The sequence below is a fragment of the Oncorhynchus tshawytscha genome, linkage group LG16, assembly GCF_018296145.1.
Source record: "Oncorhynchus tshawytscha isolate Ot180627B linkage group LG16, Otsh_v2.0, whole genome shotgun sequence".
Taxonomy (NCBI): Eukaryota; Metazoa; Chordata; class Actinopteri; order Salmoniformes; family Salmonidae; genus Oncorhynchus; species Oncorhynchus tshawytscha.
This window is the reverse complement of record NC_056444.1, coordinates 26,262,087-26,278,955: the sequence shown is the minus strand read 5'-3', so window position 1 is coordinate 26,278,955 and position 16,869 is coordinate 26,262,087. Positions and strand designations below refer to the sequence as shown.

Sequence of the window (16,869 nt, the reverse complement as noted above, 5' to 3'; positions counted from 1 at the left end):
TAGCAGACGAGTTCAAAGTAAGAAATCAGATCCTAGCAGGATTAGAGTTAAGCATTTCCGGGTGGTCTACTCTCAATAAGAACGTGGACTGGATTAATTATATTTATTATAATCAACAGCGCTTAACCAATTATACCAGAGATGCTATTAAAGGTTTGGCAGAACAGACTGAAGCAACCAGCTTGATGGCTTGGCAGAATAGAATTGCATTAGATATGTTGTTGGCTGAAAAGGGAGGAGTATGCGTGATTTTCGGGACCATGTTTGTGCTTACATCCCAAATAACACAGCTCCGGACGAATCAGTGGCCGAAGCCTCAGCTGGTTTGACCACCCTGGCTCACGGTTTTGCAGAAAACTCTGGGGTGAATACTTATCTGACTTATTGGTTTGATAGTACGTTTGGAAAATGGAAAAATGTTATGATCACTGTGTTATGGGCTACATTCACCTGTGTGACTGTTTTAGTTTTATGTGGCTGTTGTCTAATTCCCTCTCTACGAGGCCTTATTTCCAGGACTCTGGAGAAATCGATGACACAACAGATGGTGAGGTACGGGCCGATTCCAGGTTCTGACCCGTGGAGTGCTGAATGCATGTCTACAGAACAAGTAGACGAATCTGGATCCTTCATTTGCGGGGAACTTATGTTTGATGAGACCATTTTTGATATTTAGGGAGGTTAGGTTGTATCTTGTTTCAATATTAGACTGTTTTTTTATGAAGATTGTAACGAAAATCCTGATAAGAAGAGTTATGATTCTGATGTAGGCCTAAAAAACAGTCAGTGCGAATGCAAGTAGTGGTTTATGTTAAGTGATATATTGATAACAAGATATATTTTTAATAAAAATAGAAGTAGGCTTTTTAATATTTCAATAAATTACATAAATTATTTGATGTATAATATTTAATCAAGGGTGTATTTTTTATCAATAATGACTAATTATGTATACATTTCAATGAGGACTGACTAATTAGAATACTATTATGTTACTGTATATGTACTAATCAGAATACTATTATGTTACTGTATATGTATGAATTTTCTTTTAATCCTAGTACTGAATATAATGTGTGTAAATATAATCAAGAATTAGAACAATGACTGTCTGTTCCTTGGTAGAAATGAATGAACTATATCGCCAGACTGGCTAGAATGCTTATCTACACAGACTGGCCTTGGCTCTAGACTGATGTGGGAAGGCTTGAGAACTATACAGCCTTTCTACCAGTGTCAAGAAGAGACGGAACATTAGAAAACGCTGACGTCATTTTCAGTTTATAATCTGTGGTAAATGTATCATGAGCAGTACTCTCGTGAATAAACGCTGCTGGTTGACTTTAAGACTGGGCTCTGTCCATTTTATACAAATAAGGGTCATACAAATTCTTATCAATTGACAGAGTGTTTGATTTTAATTGGGTATTAAAACAGAGGAATTTATCCTTACGAATCCCCAGGTGGTGCACATTCCTTATGAATCCCCAGGTGGTGCACATTCCTTATGAATCCCCAGGTGGTGCACATTCCTCAGGGATCCCCAGGTGTTGCACAGTTCCATTCTAGCCTAGCACTTACACACCTAATTCAACTATCAACTAATTGCCAAGATCATGATTTAGTGGAATCAGTTGTTGTGGGTCGGATCAAACCTTTCAGATCTTTCAGACTAGTGCTCAATAGAACTGATGCCAAATCCCTCAGAACTAGGCATCTGTTATCAGTCAAATGTTTCTGAAAACATTTCTGGAACTTTCAATAAATTCCCTGGTTTTCCCAAAATCCTGCTTGGAGGGTGTCCCGGAATCAGGAGGGAATAAGCGGGCATTTCGGAATCATCCTTTCAGGATTTTTTTGAAAACCAGGGAATTTATCGAATTTTCCTAGAATTTTGCAACCCTAAACTGTGAATAAATGTGTTGTAGCCCAATAGGTTTACATGAAGTAAGAATGGTATTTCCCCACTTATCTGAAACATGGACTGTGCTTCTGGTAATGATCTTATCAAACCTGCAGGTGGAATGTTGTCCTTGAAACCTGGAGGTGAAGAAACCCTGATTAGAAGGTAACTATGCATCATCTGTCCCTCACCATCTTTCAGTTTCACTCCTTCTTTGTCTGAAAGCCTCATGGCCCTCAAAGTCCTGAGTCATGTTCAGAAGGCATGAAACAGAAGAAAATGGTCTGAAACGAGAAGGTACCATCTGAACATGTCCAGTAGGAAATGTTAGTTTTAGTTTTTTTTGCTAAATATTTTTCTATGGTGTGCCATAACGAACACACCCCTCGTGTCTCAGAGTTTTGGGCAACATCAGGGTGAGCTAAGTGTCTATACAGCTTCTCTTTAACCAACAGGGAATGCTGGCTCTCTGTCTGGGGAGCCACCTGATACGGTGAGTTTTACTAGGTACAGTAACAGTTGAACTTCTTGGTTTTCCACATGAGTTCCAACACTGTGAATGCATTTCACTTAAAACCTGTTTGGGATAGGGGGCGGTATCTTCACGTCCGGATGAAAAGCGCACCCAAGGTAAACTGCCTGCTACTCAGGCCCAGAAGCTAGGACATGCATATAATTGGTAGATGTGGATAGAAAACACTCTAAAGTTTCCAAAACAGTTAAAATATTGTCTGTGAGTATAACATTACTTATTTGGCAGGCGAAACCCAGAGGACAAACCATCCAGGAAGATTGTTTTTTGACGTGACCGTTTTCAATTAGTTTTCTCTGGGAATCTAGATTTCTGAGGCATCTGGTTGCAGTTCATAAGGCGTTCAACTAGATGTCAATAGTCTTTAGAAATTGGTTGATGTTTTTCTTTTGAGTAATGCTGAGTATGGCTATTCAGAATGAATGTCGAGTCTAGTGTACTGTTGGGTTTGGGGAGCGCGACCTGTCGGTCGCTCCACTTTAATTTTATCCGCTATTGAACACGGTTTATTCCCTCTTAAATTGTATTGATTATTTACGGTATAAAACACCTAAAGTTGTATTAGAAAAGTTGTTTGAAATGTTTGGACCAAGTTTACAGGTAACTTATTAGATAACGTTTAGTCATGTTGGGTGAGTTGGAACCGGTGTTTTCCTGAATCAAATGCGCCAAATAAATTAACATTTTGGGTTTACAACGACGGAATTAATCGAACAAAAGGACCATTTGTGATGTTTATGGGACATATTGGAGTGCCAACAGAAGAAGGTCTTCAAAGGTAAGGCATGAATTATATCGTTATTTCTGAGTTTTGTGTTGCGCCTGGTGGGTTGAAATATGATTGTCATGTGTTTGTTTGATGGGGTGATGTCCTCAGATAATAGCATGGTTTGCTTTCGTGGTAAAGCCTTTTTGAAATCTGACACAGTTGCTAGATTAACAAGAAGTTAAGCTGTATTTTGGTGTATTGCACTTGTGATTGTATGAAAGTTAAATATTTCTAATAATTTATTTTGAATTTCGCGCTCTGCAATTTCACTGGATATTGTCGAAATGTTCCGCTAGCGGAACCCCTAGCCGTAAATGTCACGCCCTGACCTTAGAGAGACATTTTATTGATCTATTTGGTTAGGTCAGGGTGTGATGTGGGGTGGGCATTCTATGTTTTGTTTTCTATGTTTCTTTATTTCTATGTTTTGCACGGATACGGTTCTTATTCAGGGACAGCTGTCTATCGTTGTCTCTGATTGGGAATCATACTTACGTAGCCCTTTTTCCACTCCTTCAGTGTGGGTAGTTAACGTTGTTCGTGGCACTTAGCCCTGTAAGCTTCACGGTTGTTGCTTTCGTTTGTTGTTTTGTTGGCGACATTTTAAAATAAAATAAAATAAATGGTATGCTCACCACGCTGCACTTTGGTCTACTTCCAACGACACCCGTGACAGTAAAATTTAATGAGCATGTGTGACCTTGAGTGCATGCCTGCATCCCCAGAATGTGAAGAAAAACAGAATTCATACCATCTTACTTCGATCTAGGCCTTCTCCAGACCATTCAGTGTCTCTCTCTATCAGACGTGATCCATCTAAAGTCATATCCCCCAACAAGCAGAACAAGACATTCCTGTACAGATGTAGGATTTTCATTTGATCACCCTGTTGCAGGAGAACTTGTAGAGTATTTAAGGTGTTGTTTTACTACTAATGAACTATCCGATTTGAAGTCCACCAGGGTGGAACATTGGTACAGTACTTTAGAACTCCACTGACCTGGGGAATCTATTCTAGACCTACAAATGTAGTCTGTTTCAATCACTGTGCTTTCTCTTAGCTGCTGCCTTTGGCAATGTCTCTAGAACAGTAATCTGTGATAGAAACACAATGTCTCTAGAACACTAAACTGTGACAGAAACACAATGTCTCTAGAACACTGAACTGTGACAGAAACACAATGTCTCTAGAACAGTAATCTGTGACAGAAACACAATGTCTCTAGAACACTAAACTGTGACAGAAACACAATGTCTCTAGAACAGTAATCTGTGACAGAAACACAATGTCTCTAGAACAGTAATCTGTGACAGAAACACAATGTCTCTAGAACAGTAATCTGTGACAGAAACACAATGTCTCTAGAACACTGAACTGTGACAGAAACACAATGTCTCTAGAACACTGAACTGTGACAGAAACACAATGTCTCTAGAACACTAAACCGTGACAGAAACACAATGTCTCTAGAACACTGAACTGTGACAGAAACACAATGTCTCTAGAACAGTAATCTGTGACAGTTTTAATGCTTTATACCGCAATGTTTATGTTTCCCAGAACACAAACAGAACCACCTTGAGACAGCAGCCCTGCAAGCTAGACTATGTGTGTGTGTGTGTCACTGTGTAGCCAGTGATTTGTGGGAGTAGAGGCTGGATGCTAACCAAGTAGTTTCCTAGGAAACGGGCCCAGATGACTGCCTCTTCAGTATCACTCTCTATACAGCTGTCAGTGTCTGTCTACCCCAGGCAGGCAACTCTCTAGAGACCTGGGCCTCCAATACTTTACTCATGTAATCCTCCCTCATACTGAGTGTTTGTCAATGTTAACTGGCTGGCTTGTTGAGCCTAGCAGATGTAAAACCTAGGGCCATGTTCCAATACTGAAAATGCACCGTTCCTTCCTTAATGCTTCACTACCTCGAGGTTCACTGATTAACTGATACACTGCAATACAGGTCTTAAGACAGATGGATATGGGTTGACCAGAGCACAGTGTTAGTTATAAGCAATGTTAAACAACAGAGTTTGAAACACATTGTTTATTAGAATTTCAACTCAGATAAATTACATTTAAATGAACCAGAAGTCAGTGAGCTGCACAGGAGGTTGCTGGCACCTTAATTGGAGAGGACGGGCTTGTGGTAATGGCTGGAGCGGAATCAGTGGTTTCCATGTGTTTGATGCCATTCCATTCGCTCTGTTCCAGACATTATTATGAGCTGTCCTCCCCTCAGCAGCCTTCACTTGTGAACTGCTACTCAATGTTTTACTGTTAGTAAAGCAGGATTACATCTTGTGACTGCATTGGACTTAATATTCATAATATTACAGAGAGAGAGAGACGGAGACAGAGACGGAGATAGAGACGGAGATAGACAGAGATAGAGACGGAGATAGAGACAGAGATAGAGACAGAGATAGAGACGGAGATAGAGACGGAGACAGAGATAGAGATGGAGATAGAGATAGAGACGGAGATAGAGACGGAGATAGAGACAGAGATAGAGACAGAAATAGAGATAGAGACGGAGATGGAGATAGAGACAGAGCGAGCAATAGGGAGAGCGAGAACAAAAGACAATGATGAATGCTGTGGAAGTTGCTTAACGAGCTGTGGGGAACTTTGATAAGACTGAAGAGTCTTATCATTTGTCACATTATGGTTGTGGTGGTGTATTCCGTTCATCATGTTGTTAGCGAAGATACCATGCTTCAACAACAGGTTCTCCAACTCCGGCCCTGGAGAGTGACTGCATGTGCAGGGTTTTGCTCCAACCAATCACTAACGTACCTACTAAACACACTCAATTCATCACAGTCTTCAGTCTGACTCTGGACCATGATAAGTTGGATCTGCTGTGGTAGTGCCGAGTTGGAAGAATTCCTGCACTGCCCGTAGGTCTCCAGGACTAGAGTTGGAGACCCCTGTTGTTCTACCGTGCTATTAGATTACTAGTGCAACACTAATGGACTAGACACTCACATCAATGCCTCTTACAAATTGCACCAAAACAACAACACTGGCAATAGAATAGCAACATAGAACAAAATTACAATACATGTATTTTTTAAACTTAAAAAGAACATAGTGTCACTAATAGTGTATTCATTTTAAAACCTGGCAACAGTTAGGATGGGGATCATGATTAGTAAGCATCCATTTTGTCATAGTTTGTCATCCTTACAGAGAGGACTACAGAGAGGGCAGAGTTGTTTGATGTGAAGACCAGAACCATTAAATGCCCCTTTCCCCAGTTTGCTCTTGTGATGAACTGCACAGTTACAGAGTAGCTGTACTGTACCCTGGCCTATATTACTATCCGGTTCTCAGGTCAACATGGGATAGAGCATGCTGTTTGTTGTAGAATGGATGATTAGACTGTTTCCTCAGTCCCTCTGGATTATAATTGGTCTTCCAATGGTACTTCTAACTGTGTTTGATTCCAAACAGTGACTATTCAAAGTTATTCAGACATTTTGAAGCTATTCCCGGTGGGCAAGATATTAGTGTCACGGTACCAGACATCACACCATATCTGAGAATGTCTGCAGTTGAAGTTAACAAGATCTGTTTCAAACAGACAGGCCCCAAACTAGACAGCATCTCTCAGGCCTGTGGAAGAACAAGACAGCAGTGAATCAGAAACAGAGATCTGCACTGTGTTCACATCCTGGTGATGTTTTGATGTGTCAACAGTAGGTATGGGAAACAGAAATAACTTGAAAAAAGAGATACAAAAGAAAATGGAAAACTAAAAAGATGAAAGCTAGCACAGTGCTATAGATAGCATCAGAGCTGTCCCTGTGTGTGTGTGTGTGTGTGTGTGTGTGTGTGTGTGTGTGTGTGTGTGTGTGTGTGTGTGTGTGTGTGTGTGTGTGTGTAAAGCTGGCAGTAGCTCTTCAAACATATCCTCCAATCATTTGTAGATCCCAAACCCTCATTTAGCATGTTCCTCTTGGGAGTATAGCCTACCTACCTAAGTAAATAACTAACTGTCATCTTGTTTCCAGACTAGCTGGATAGGGCTGAAGGCTTCTCTAATGGCTTGTGTTGGTTTGACTCTCCTTCATCTCCTCTAGTAAAGCCATGGTCCCACAGACATCAGTCCAACGTCTACTTTTGATTTACATTTGGTTGTCAATTAATGGGAATTTAATGTGAAATCAACAAAAAACTGAACACGTGGTTGAATTTAAGTTAAAAGTTGGTTAAAGAAAGAAATACGAAATTCCCTTTTTGCAAATCCAAACTGTTTTCCATGTTGATTCAACATCAACACATGAAATGATGTGGAAACAACATTAATTCAACCAGTTTTTGCCCAATGGGGTGAGCTTTGGTCTCGAGCCATCTATAGCCTTTTAGAATTTACTGCAACATTCAATTCACTGCTTCTCCAGCCCACATCACAGACCTAAATCACAGACCTAAATCACAGACCTAAATCACACACCTAAATCACAGACCTAAATTACAGACCTAAATCACACACCTAAATCACAGACCTAAATCACAGACCTAAATCACACACCTAAATCACACACCTAAATCACAGACCTAAATCACAGACCTAAATCACACACCTAAATCACACACCTAAATCACAGACCTAAATCACAGACCTAAATCACACACCTAAATCACACACCTAAATCACAGACCTAAATCACAGACCTAAATCACACACCTAAATCACACACCTAAATCACAGACCTAAATCACAGACCTAAATCACAGACCTAAATCACACACCTAAATCACACACCTAAATCACAGACCTAAATCACACACCTAAATCACACACCTAAATCACACACCTAAATCACAGACCTAAATCACAGACCTAAATCACACACCTAAATCACAGACCTAAATCACAGACCTAAATCACAGACCTAAATCACAGACCTAAATCACAGACCTAAATCACAGACCTAAATCACACACCTAAATCACACACCTAAATCACAGACCTAAATCACAGACCTAAATCACAGACCTAAATCACAGACCTAAATCACAGACCTAAATCACACACCTAAATCACAGACCTAAATCACACACCTAAATCACAGACCTAAATCACAGACCTAAATCACACACCTAAATCACAGACCTAAATCACACACCTAAATCACAGACCTAAATCACACACCTAAATCACACACCTAAATCACACACCTAAATCACACACCTAAATCAAACCTAAATCACAGACCTAAATCACAGACCTAAATCAAATAAATCACAGACCTAAATCACACACCTAAATCACAGACCTAAATCACACACCTAAATCACACACCTAAATCACACACCTAAATCACCGACCTAAATCACAGACCTAAATCACAGACCTAAATCACAGACCTAAATCACAGACCTAAATCACAGACCTAAATCACACACCTAAATCACACACCTAAATCACAGACCTAAATTCCAGACCTAAATCACAGACCTAAATCACAGTCCAGGGCCTGGTTTACCAAAAGCATCTTAAGGCTAAGTTCATCGTTAGAACATTCGTAGGAGCATTGTTAAATAGTTGAGCGGTTTTCTCTGTGAGGCTGATAACTTCCGAACAAAAGTTGTCTACAAATATGAATTTGTCTTTGCAAGCGACGTATACAAATATGCTTCAAATGAAAACTGAGATGAATTCATAAAAAAAGGCTACAATCACATTGAGTTCTATTTTGCTGCTTGTAGGCTACTGTCTATAATTTATCTCCATGTATGCCATGATGTGTAGCCTTACATGTGCGCAATAATGTGCCAAATTGATGATTTTGTGCATTTTTATTGGGTAAGCATTAGAATAAGCCGCCTCAATATTTGCAACCGTAGGTGGTAATATCTCTCCAGGAGCTGATCCGTCGTCAGTATTGTGGAATAACTATAATGTAAAGGAAAGATTTAAATGGAGAAAGCTGATCGCAGCGCTGCCTTTCTTTCGATCCTATCAGTGTCGACACCTGCTCCAACAACACATTTAGCGACCGAACTTTAGTATGTTAAGAATGCCGCTGGAGGGGATGGCTGCCTTTTTACAGGCTCCTAATAAACTGTGCTATTTTGTTAGTTTTTTTGCATTGTTTGTAAATAATGGAGCTGCTACAGTCTCTTATGACCGAGAGGAGCATCTGGACATCAGAACAGCGATTACTCACCTTGAACTAGACAAAGAACTTTTCTTTAATGAGTCCGACGCAAAGGATATACTGCATTCTCAAGACAAATCCCCATCATTCGTGTGAAGAAAAGATTAGGTTGGGGCGCCTTGTGAGAATTTGGATGATATACGATTAAGAATATCCTACCAACGGGACATTAAAACCTGTAATATCTTATGTTTCACTGAGTCGTGGCTGAATGACGACACCGACAATATAGAGCTGGCTGGGTTTTCCGTACATAGGCAGGACAGGGCAGCTACGTCTGGTAAGACGAGGGGCAGGGGTGTGTGTCTATTTGTCAATAACAGCTGGTGCGCGATGTCTAATATTAAAGAAGTCTCGAGGTATTGCTCACCTGAGGTAGAATACCTTATGATAAGCTGTAGACCACACTATCTACCAAGAGAGTTCTCATCTATATTATTCGTAGCCGTCTATTTTCCACCACAGACCGATGTTGGCACTAAGACCGCACTCAACGAGCTGTATAAGGCCATAAGCAAACAAGAAAATGCTCATCCAGAAGTGGCGCTCCTAGTGGCCTGGGGACATTTATGTAGGGAAACTTAAATCCGTTTTAACTCATTTCTACCAGCATGTCACATGTGCAAACAGAGGGAAAAAATAGACTTCCTTTACTCCACACACAGAGACGCATACAAAGCTCTCCCTCGCCCTCCATTTGGCTAATCTGACCATAATTCTATCCTCCTGATTCCTGCTTACAAGCTAAAACTAAAACAGGAATTACCAGTGACTCACTCAATATGGAAGTGGTCAGATGACGTGGATGCTACGCTACAGGACTGTTTGCACAGACTGGAATATGTTCTGGGATTCATCCAATGCCATTGAGGAGTATAACACCTCCGTCACTGGCTTCATCAATGAGCGCATCAACGACGTCGGACCCACTGTGACTGAATGTACAGTACCAGTCAAAAGCTTGGACACACCTATTCATTCAAGGGTTTTTCTTCATTTTTACTATTTTCTATGTTGTAGAATAATAGTGAAGAGGTCTAAACTATGAAATAACACATATGAAATCATGTAGTAACCAAAAAAGTGTTAAAAGAAATTTAATGATATTTTATATTTGATATTCTTCAAAGTAGCAACCCTTTGCAGATGAAGAGTTATTGTGCTGACATTGCTTCCAGAGACAGTTCGGAATTCGGTAGGGAGTGTTGCAACCGAGGATTCAGATTCTTCCTGGTGGTATTATACAAAATGTATAAAGGTACAGAATGTATAATACCCCCATCCGTCTTTCGGATGGGACGTTAAACGGGTGTCCTGGCTCTCTGAGGTCATTAAAAGATCCCATGGCACTCATCATAAGAGTGTCAGCCCCGGAAATTTGACAAACGGACTTGTTGGAAAGGTGGCATCCTATGACTGTGCCACGTTGGAAGTCACTGAGCTCTACAGTAAGGCCATTATACTGCCACTGTTTGTCTATGGAGATTGCATGGCTGTGTACTCAACTTTATACACCTGTCAGCAACAGATGTGGCTGACATAGCTGAATCCACTATTTTGAAGGGGTGTCCACATACTTTTGTATATATAGTGAAGGTGGAAGGGCATACAGGCTGTGGCCAATGTATTAATGCACAATTTGCCTAAATGGGTAATGGAAACACTTTAACCACTGCATTTGTATTCAACACTAGTTGTTTTAGGTGTGACGTCATTATGTCCAGCTGTTTTTATCCACACAAAATAGTTCAATGGAAATTCACCCTAGCAGGCAAGAGAACAGGGAGGCAGCACGAGGTGAGGGAGGAGAGAGCAGGGAGGCAGGAGACGAGGGAGAGGGAGGCAGGAGACGAGGGAGAGGGAGGAGGAAGAAAAGATGCAGAAAAATAATTAAATGTGTAATTATGAGAAAAGAAGGCAAGAGAGTGAGAAAGAGAGAAAAATGGAGAATCATCTCCTCTGCAGCCTTTGATGTTTTTATTCTGCGTCACTGAAATCTATCCCCTCTACTCTATCCTCTCTTCTCTACCCTCTCTTCTCTACCCTACCCTACCCTACCCTACCCTACCCTACCCTACCCTACCCTACCCTACCCTACCCTACCCTATCCTCTCTACTCTGCCCCCTCTACTCTATCCTCTCTTCTCTACCCTCTCTTCTCTACCCTACCCTACCCTACCCTATCCTCTCTACTCTGCCCTCTCTACTCTATCCTCTCTTCTCTACCCTCTCTTCTCTACCCTACCCTACCCTACCCTACCCTACCCTACCCCCTACCCTACCCTACCCTACCCTACCCTACCCTATCCTCTCTACTCTGCCCTCTCTACTCTATCCTCTCTTCTCTACCCTCTCTTCTCTACCCTACCCTACCCTACCCTACCCTACCCTACCCTACCCTACCCTACCCTACCCTACCCTACCCTACCCTACCCTAACCTACCCTACCCTATCCTCTCTACTCTGCCCTCTCTACTCTATCCTCTCTTCTCTACCCTCTCTTCTCTACCCTACCCTACCCTACCCTACCCTACCCTACCCTACCCTACCCTACCCTACCCTACCCTATCCTCTCTACTCTGCCCTCTCTACTCTATCCTCTCTTCTCTACCCTCTCTTCTCTACCCTACCCTACCCTACCCTACCCTACCCTACCCTACCCTACCCTACCCTACCCTATCCTCTCTACTCTGCCCTCTCTACTCTATCCTCTCTTCTCTACCCTCTCTTCTCTACCCTACCCTACCCTACCCTATCCTCTCTACTCTGCCCTCTCTACTCTACCCTCTCTTCTCTACCCTATCCTCTCTACTCTGCCCTCTCTACTCTACCCTCTCTTCTCTACCCTATCCTCTCTACTCTGCCCTCTCTACTCTACCCTATCCTCTCTACTCTGCCCTCTCTACTCTACCCTCTCTTTCGCACAACCAACCCTCAAAGAAAAGAGGAAAACATACTAGACAGACTTCCCCTGGATGTCACTATCTGGCCACGATATCTGTCTGTCTGCCTGTCTGTCTGCCTGTCTGTCTGCCTGGCTGCCTGTCTGTCTGCCTGGCTGCCTGTCTGTCTGCCTGTCTGTCTGCCTGTCTGTCTGCCTGTCTGCCTGTCTGTAGAACCAACCAACTGCCAGAAAACAAAACTTATCCTGGTTACCTCAGGTGTACATGATGTCTGGTCCTCTGTGGCCGAGCTGTGATGTCGTGGTAGAGCTCAGACCAACCATAGTTCAGACCCATTAGGTTGGGGTAGGATAGGAGAGAGAGAGACAGCAGTGTATGGATTCTGGTAATCCATTGGCTCCTACTCAGATGGGGTTGAATCTCTTATATTCCTGATGTGTTTGTAGTGTCCATTGAGTTGAGTAGATAATAACCAGGGGATGTCTGAAGGAAACGGCATTTACATTTCATTAAAACGGTTAATACTGTCCAATTTCCTATTACACAAAAATAATGTACAAAGGGTATTTTCATTGGATTACTCTCTCTGTCTGGGTTTAAGAGTTGATATGTGTTAATAATATTACTCAAATTTGGTTATTACATTTTGTGTTACCATTGTAATCAATATTCACATAATTTACAAACTTCTAAGAATAAAAACACATTTTGCCCTCAATGTCCAATATGAAACCAGCTACAAAGGTGTAGAGCACAACATCTTAAAACACGTCTGGTCTCTCCTTTGGACAGCTGCCTCCATTTAAAAACACAAGTCAAGTCATTGTCACATTTCACAAGAACTCATATTCCCGTGAGCCTCTTCTTCTTCCTCCTCTTCTTCCTTGTCATCATGGGCTGTGTTGAGACTTCCAGGGTCGCCGCCCCTCGTGTCCTGCCCAGCGAGGAGCCTTAATCTGGGGCTGAGATTTGAGGCCTGCCTCTTGAATCACCCCCTCCAGGGCTCATCTTTTATTGATCCAGACTGAGGTGTATTGACTGGGTTAGGTCTAGCCTGCTGAGCTTTGCTGAGCTGGGGTAGGTTCTCTCTGTCTCTCTTATGTGTGTACTCACTGTAACCCATGGCTTTGGGTGTCAAACAGGGGATAGCGATAGGGGGGCCGAATAGTGTGCAGAAATAGTTTATTTTGAAACACAGTTGATACTTCAACCAGATCTGTGTCCCTTTATTACGTCCAAAAAACGTAAGCAGGACATCTCCTTCTCTCATAATTCAGTCCAGGCTAGTTTAAAAACATTTTACTCTGTGAGCAGCATGGGTCATCCACAAAGGATCTCTACTGCACTCTGTTTTGGGCCACCAATGGCCACTCACTGATGTACGTTGCTTTGGATAAAAGCGTCTGCTAAATGGACAATATTAGTGGGTCCAGTTCAGTCCTCCCACCAGAGGGGGAGCTACCTCCCTGACACATAGAGGTATTCCCTCTACTACAGAGAGCTCTCGTTTGGTTTTGGCAGCAGCTGCGTGTGCTTCCTCTTCTCCAGAATCGTGTTGAGTTCCTCAGTGAAGGAGCGGCAGAGAGGGGAGCTGCTCTCCGCCTCACTCTGTCTTAACAACATGTAGCTGTTACCGTGCATCCTCCGCAAGACGCTGGGTAACGTCGCCGATAGGCCGTTGGGGCTGGGGAAGTCTTGCAAGTCACACTCTGATTGGTTGAGGGGGTTGTGGGGGGTCTGAGGGGGCGGGGGGAGAGGAGGGGCAGGGGGAGGGGGGTCCTTGTTGGGGGACGGCTGGCCCTCTCTCGGGACGATCTGGAGGAAGCCCCCTTTGTGCGTGTCACCGTTCCCTGGTTTTTGGGAGACGCCGTTACCGTTACAGATCCCGTTCCCATTACAGTGTCTGGAGATGGTCTTGAGATCCAGGTGGGCGGAGCTACTGTGGCGTTTCTGCTGCTGCTTCCTGTGTTTCCTCTTCCTGTCCGTGTGATTGGCAGAGGCGGCTGCGGCGGCGGCAGCGCGGAGAGAGTACTTCCCCCTGTGGCTGCCCCGCAGACAGAAGCCCAGGTAGAGGAGGACCACGGTGAGAACCAGACACAGACCTCCTAGGATGGTGATCAAGGACAGGTACATAGCCTCCATGCTCCTGGGGGAGAGCAGCTCCGAGGTGGGGGGGGAGGGGCTGGGGCAGAAGGTGGCAGCTCTGAGGTGGGGGGAGAGGGGCCGGGGCAGAGGGTGGCAGGGGCCTCTCAGAGGAGGGGGGGCGAGGGGTGGAAGAGCTGGGTGAGGGGTGGAGGAGGAGGGTAGTAGGGATAGTCTTGGGATTGGTCGATGGGTGGGGGAAGGGGGTGTGGCATATCTAGACGTACCGTCACAGAGTACTTAACCACAGCAACTCGGACGCCGTTCTCGAGGGCGTGGCAGGTGTACTCGCCGCTCTGCTCCGGTTGGGACTCGATGACCAGGAGGCCGTCAGTGCCCACCCTGAAGCCAGATTCCAGGCCATAGCCCTGCAGCTCTGACCCGTCCAGAGTCCACACTGGGGTTGCCAGATTGGAGCTAATTTCACACTGGAGCAGCACGTCATCTACCACCATTACAGACCGGCTCCGGTGCTGGACCGGCTCTGAAAGAATGGCAACCCACATACAAAATTAATATCTTGTCACAATAAGACTGTGATATACTGTAATGGACCTCAGAACAGTTAATAAGACTCAAATACTGTTATAGACCTCAGAACAGTTAATAAGACTCATATACTGTTATACACCTCAGAACAGTTAATAAGACTCATATACTGTTATAGACCTCAGAACAGTTAATAAGACTCATATACTGTTATAGACCTCAGAACAGTTAATAAGACTGATAAACTGTTATAGACCTCAGAACAGTTAATAAGACGGATATACTGTTATAGACCTCAGAACAGTTAATAAGACTGATACACTGTTATAGACCTCAGAACAGTTAATAAGACTGATACACTGTTATAGACCTCAGAACAGTTAATAAGACTCATATACTGTTATAGACCTCAGAACAGTTAATAAGACTGATATACTGTTATAGACCTCAGAACAGTTAATAAGACTGATACACTGTTATAGACCTCAGAACAGTTAATAAGACTGATATACTGTTATAGACCTCAGAACAGTTAATAAGACTGATACACTGTTATAGACCTCAGAACAGACACTAAAGGCCCCTAGACCAGCGATTCTCAACTGGTGGGTGGTGACGTGCGGTTTTGTGTGGGTCGCGGGTGTCTGAGTTTAAAAAAAACGAAGAAGATTGTTTTGATATATAAAACAATACTCCAGTCTGAACGTCAACGACTTATTACAGGTAGACAGTGTGTAGAAATTATTTTTATTTATTAATTTTTATTTAACCTTCATTTAACCAGGTCAGTTAAGAACTAATTGTTATTTAAAATGACAACCTACCCCGGCCAAACCCGGACGACGCTGGGCCAATTGTGCGCTGCCCTATGATGATAATGAAATGAGATTTTTTCATATAATTTCAACTCTGAAAGGTTTTTCCTCAATCACAGTATCTTCAATATAAAGTTATTAGCAGCACTTTGTTGATTGATTTTATGGTCTTAAACAAGTGAGTTTATTAACATTCTTAATCAAGACTATGGGCAAAATGTAATTATTGACAATGAAAGAGGTGGAAATGTTGATACCTTGTCATATACTGTAATTGCTACATTTATGATCAATATAGCATAAAACAGTTTTCTTGATTGTATTTTGGTGATATTTTTCGCGATGCAAATATTGGGTCCCAAACTGCATATATGACTCTAAAATCATTGGTGCATGAAAAACCCAATATGTTATATTCTCCCATATGAAAATAAATGTTAAAAAGTATTTTCTAACATCTTAGTATATAATGTAAAGTACATTTGATTATAGATGCTATGGAAATGAGGATGCTGCATAATCAACCTCTAAATATTTATTCTAACAATTTGATGGTATTTCTGCATATTCTATCTATAGATTTCCTTTCATCATTCAGTGTGCAGAATCACCTTGACACCATCCTGCTTTATCTTCAAGGTGGGAAGGACTTGACTAAACTATAAACAATGTAATCTTTGCTAGCCATATAAAATCCATGTATTATTACTACTATAGTGAGACCAGTGTCTAGTCCTAATGCAACTCCTATCATTGCTGTCTGTCTGTCTGTCTGTCTGTCTGTCTGTCTGTCTGTCTGTCTGTCTGTCTGTCTGTCTGTCTGTCTGTCTGTCTGTCTGTCTGTCTGTCTGTCTGTCTGTCTGTCTGTCTGTCTGTCTGTCTGTCTGTCTGTATGTATGTATGTATGTATGTACCGTTGTCACATCCTCTGTTCCCATACAGGACGTCCTGGGTCAGGTTAGACCTGAGGAGAGGAGTAGACGCTGTTAGCCTGTCATCAATTACACACACACACACACACACACACACACACACACACACACACACACACACACACACACACACACACACACACACACACACACACACACACACACACACACACACTGCATTACCCCCACACTGGATTACCCCAATCGCTCACA

General features: G+C 42.6%; 2 protein-coding genes across 2 annotated transcripts in view; both read right to left on the bottom strand.

The window, feature by feature from the left end:
• Positions 1-12,243: 12,243 nt before the first annotated feature.
• Positions 12,244-14,519, bottom strand: LOC112253565 (semaphorin-4G). The gene has a single exon (XM_042299027.1). The coding sequence runs from the start codon at positions 14,418-14,420 to the stop codon at positions 13,770-13,772; it is 651 nt and encodes a 216-aa protein (XP_042154961.1). The 5' UTR covers positions 14,421-14,519; the 3' UTR covers positions 12,244-13,769.
• The window catches only part of LOC121838649 (semaphorin-4G-like), a 46,627-nt gene continuing 44,217 nt past the window's right edge, over positions 14,460-16,869 (bottom strand). The window contains exons 14-15 of the mRNA XM_042299026.1: positions 16,639-16,688; positions 14,460-14,904 (exon numbers count right to left, since the gene is read on the bottom strand). Coding sequence (XP_042154960.1) covers positions 14,528-14,904; positions 16,639-16,688 — 427 coding nt within the window. The 3' untranslated portion in view covers positions 14,460-14,527. The remainder of the gene's footprint in view (positions 14,905-16,638; positions 16,689-16,869) is intronic.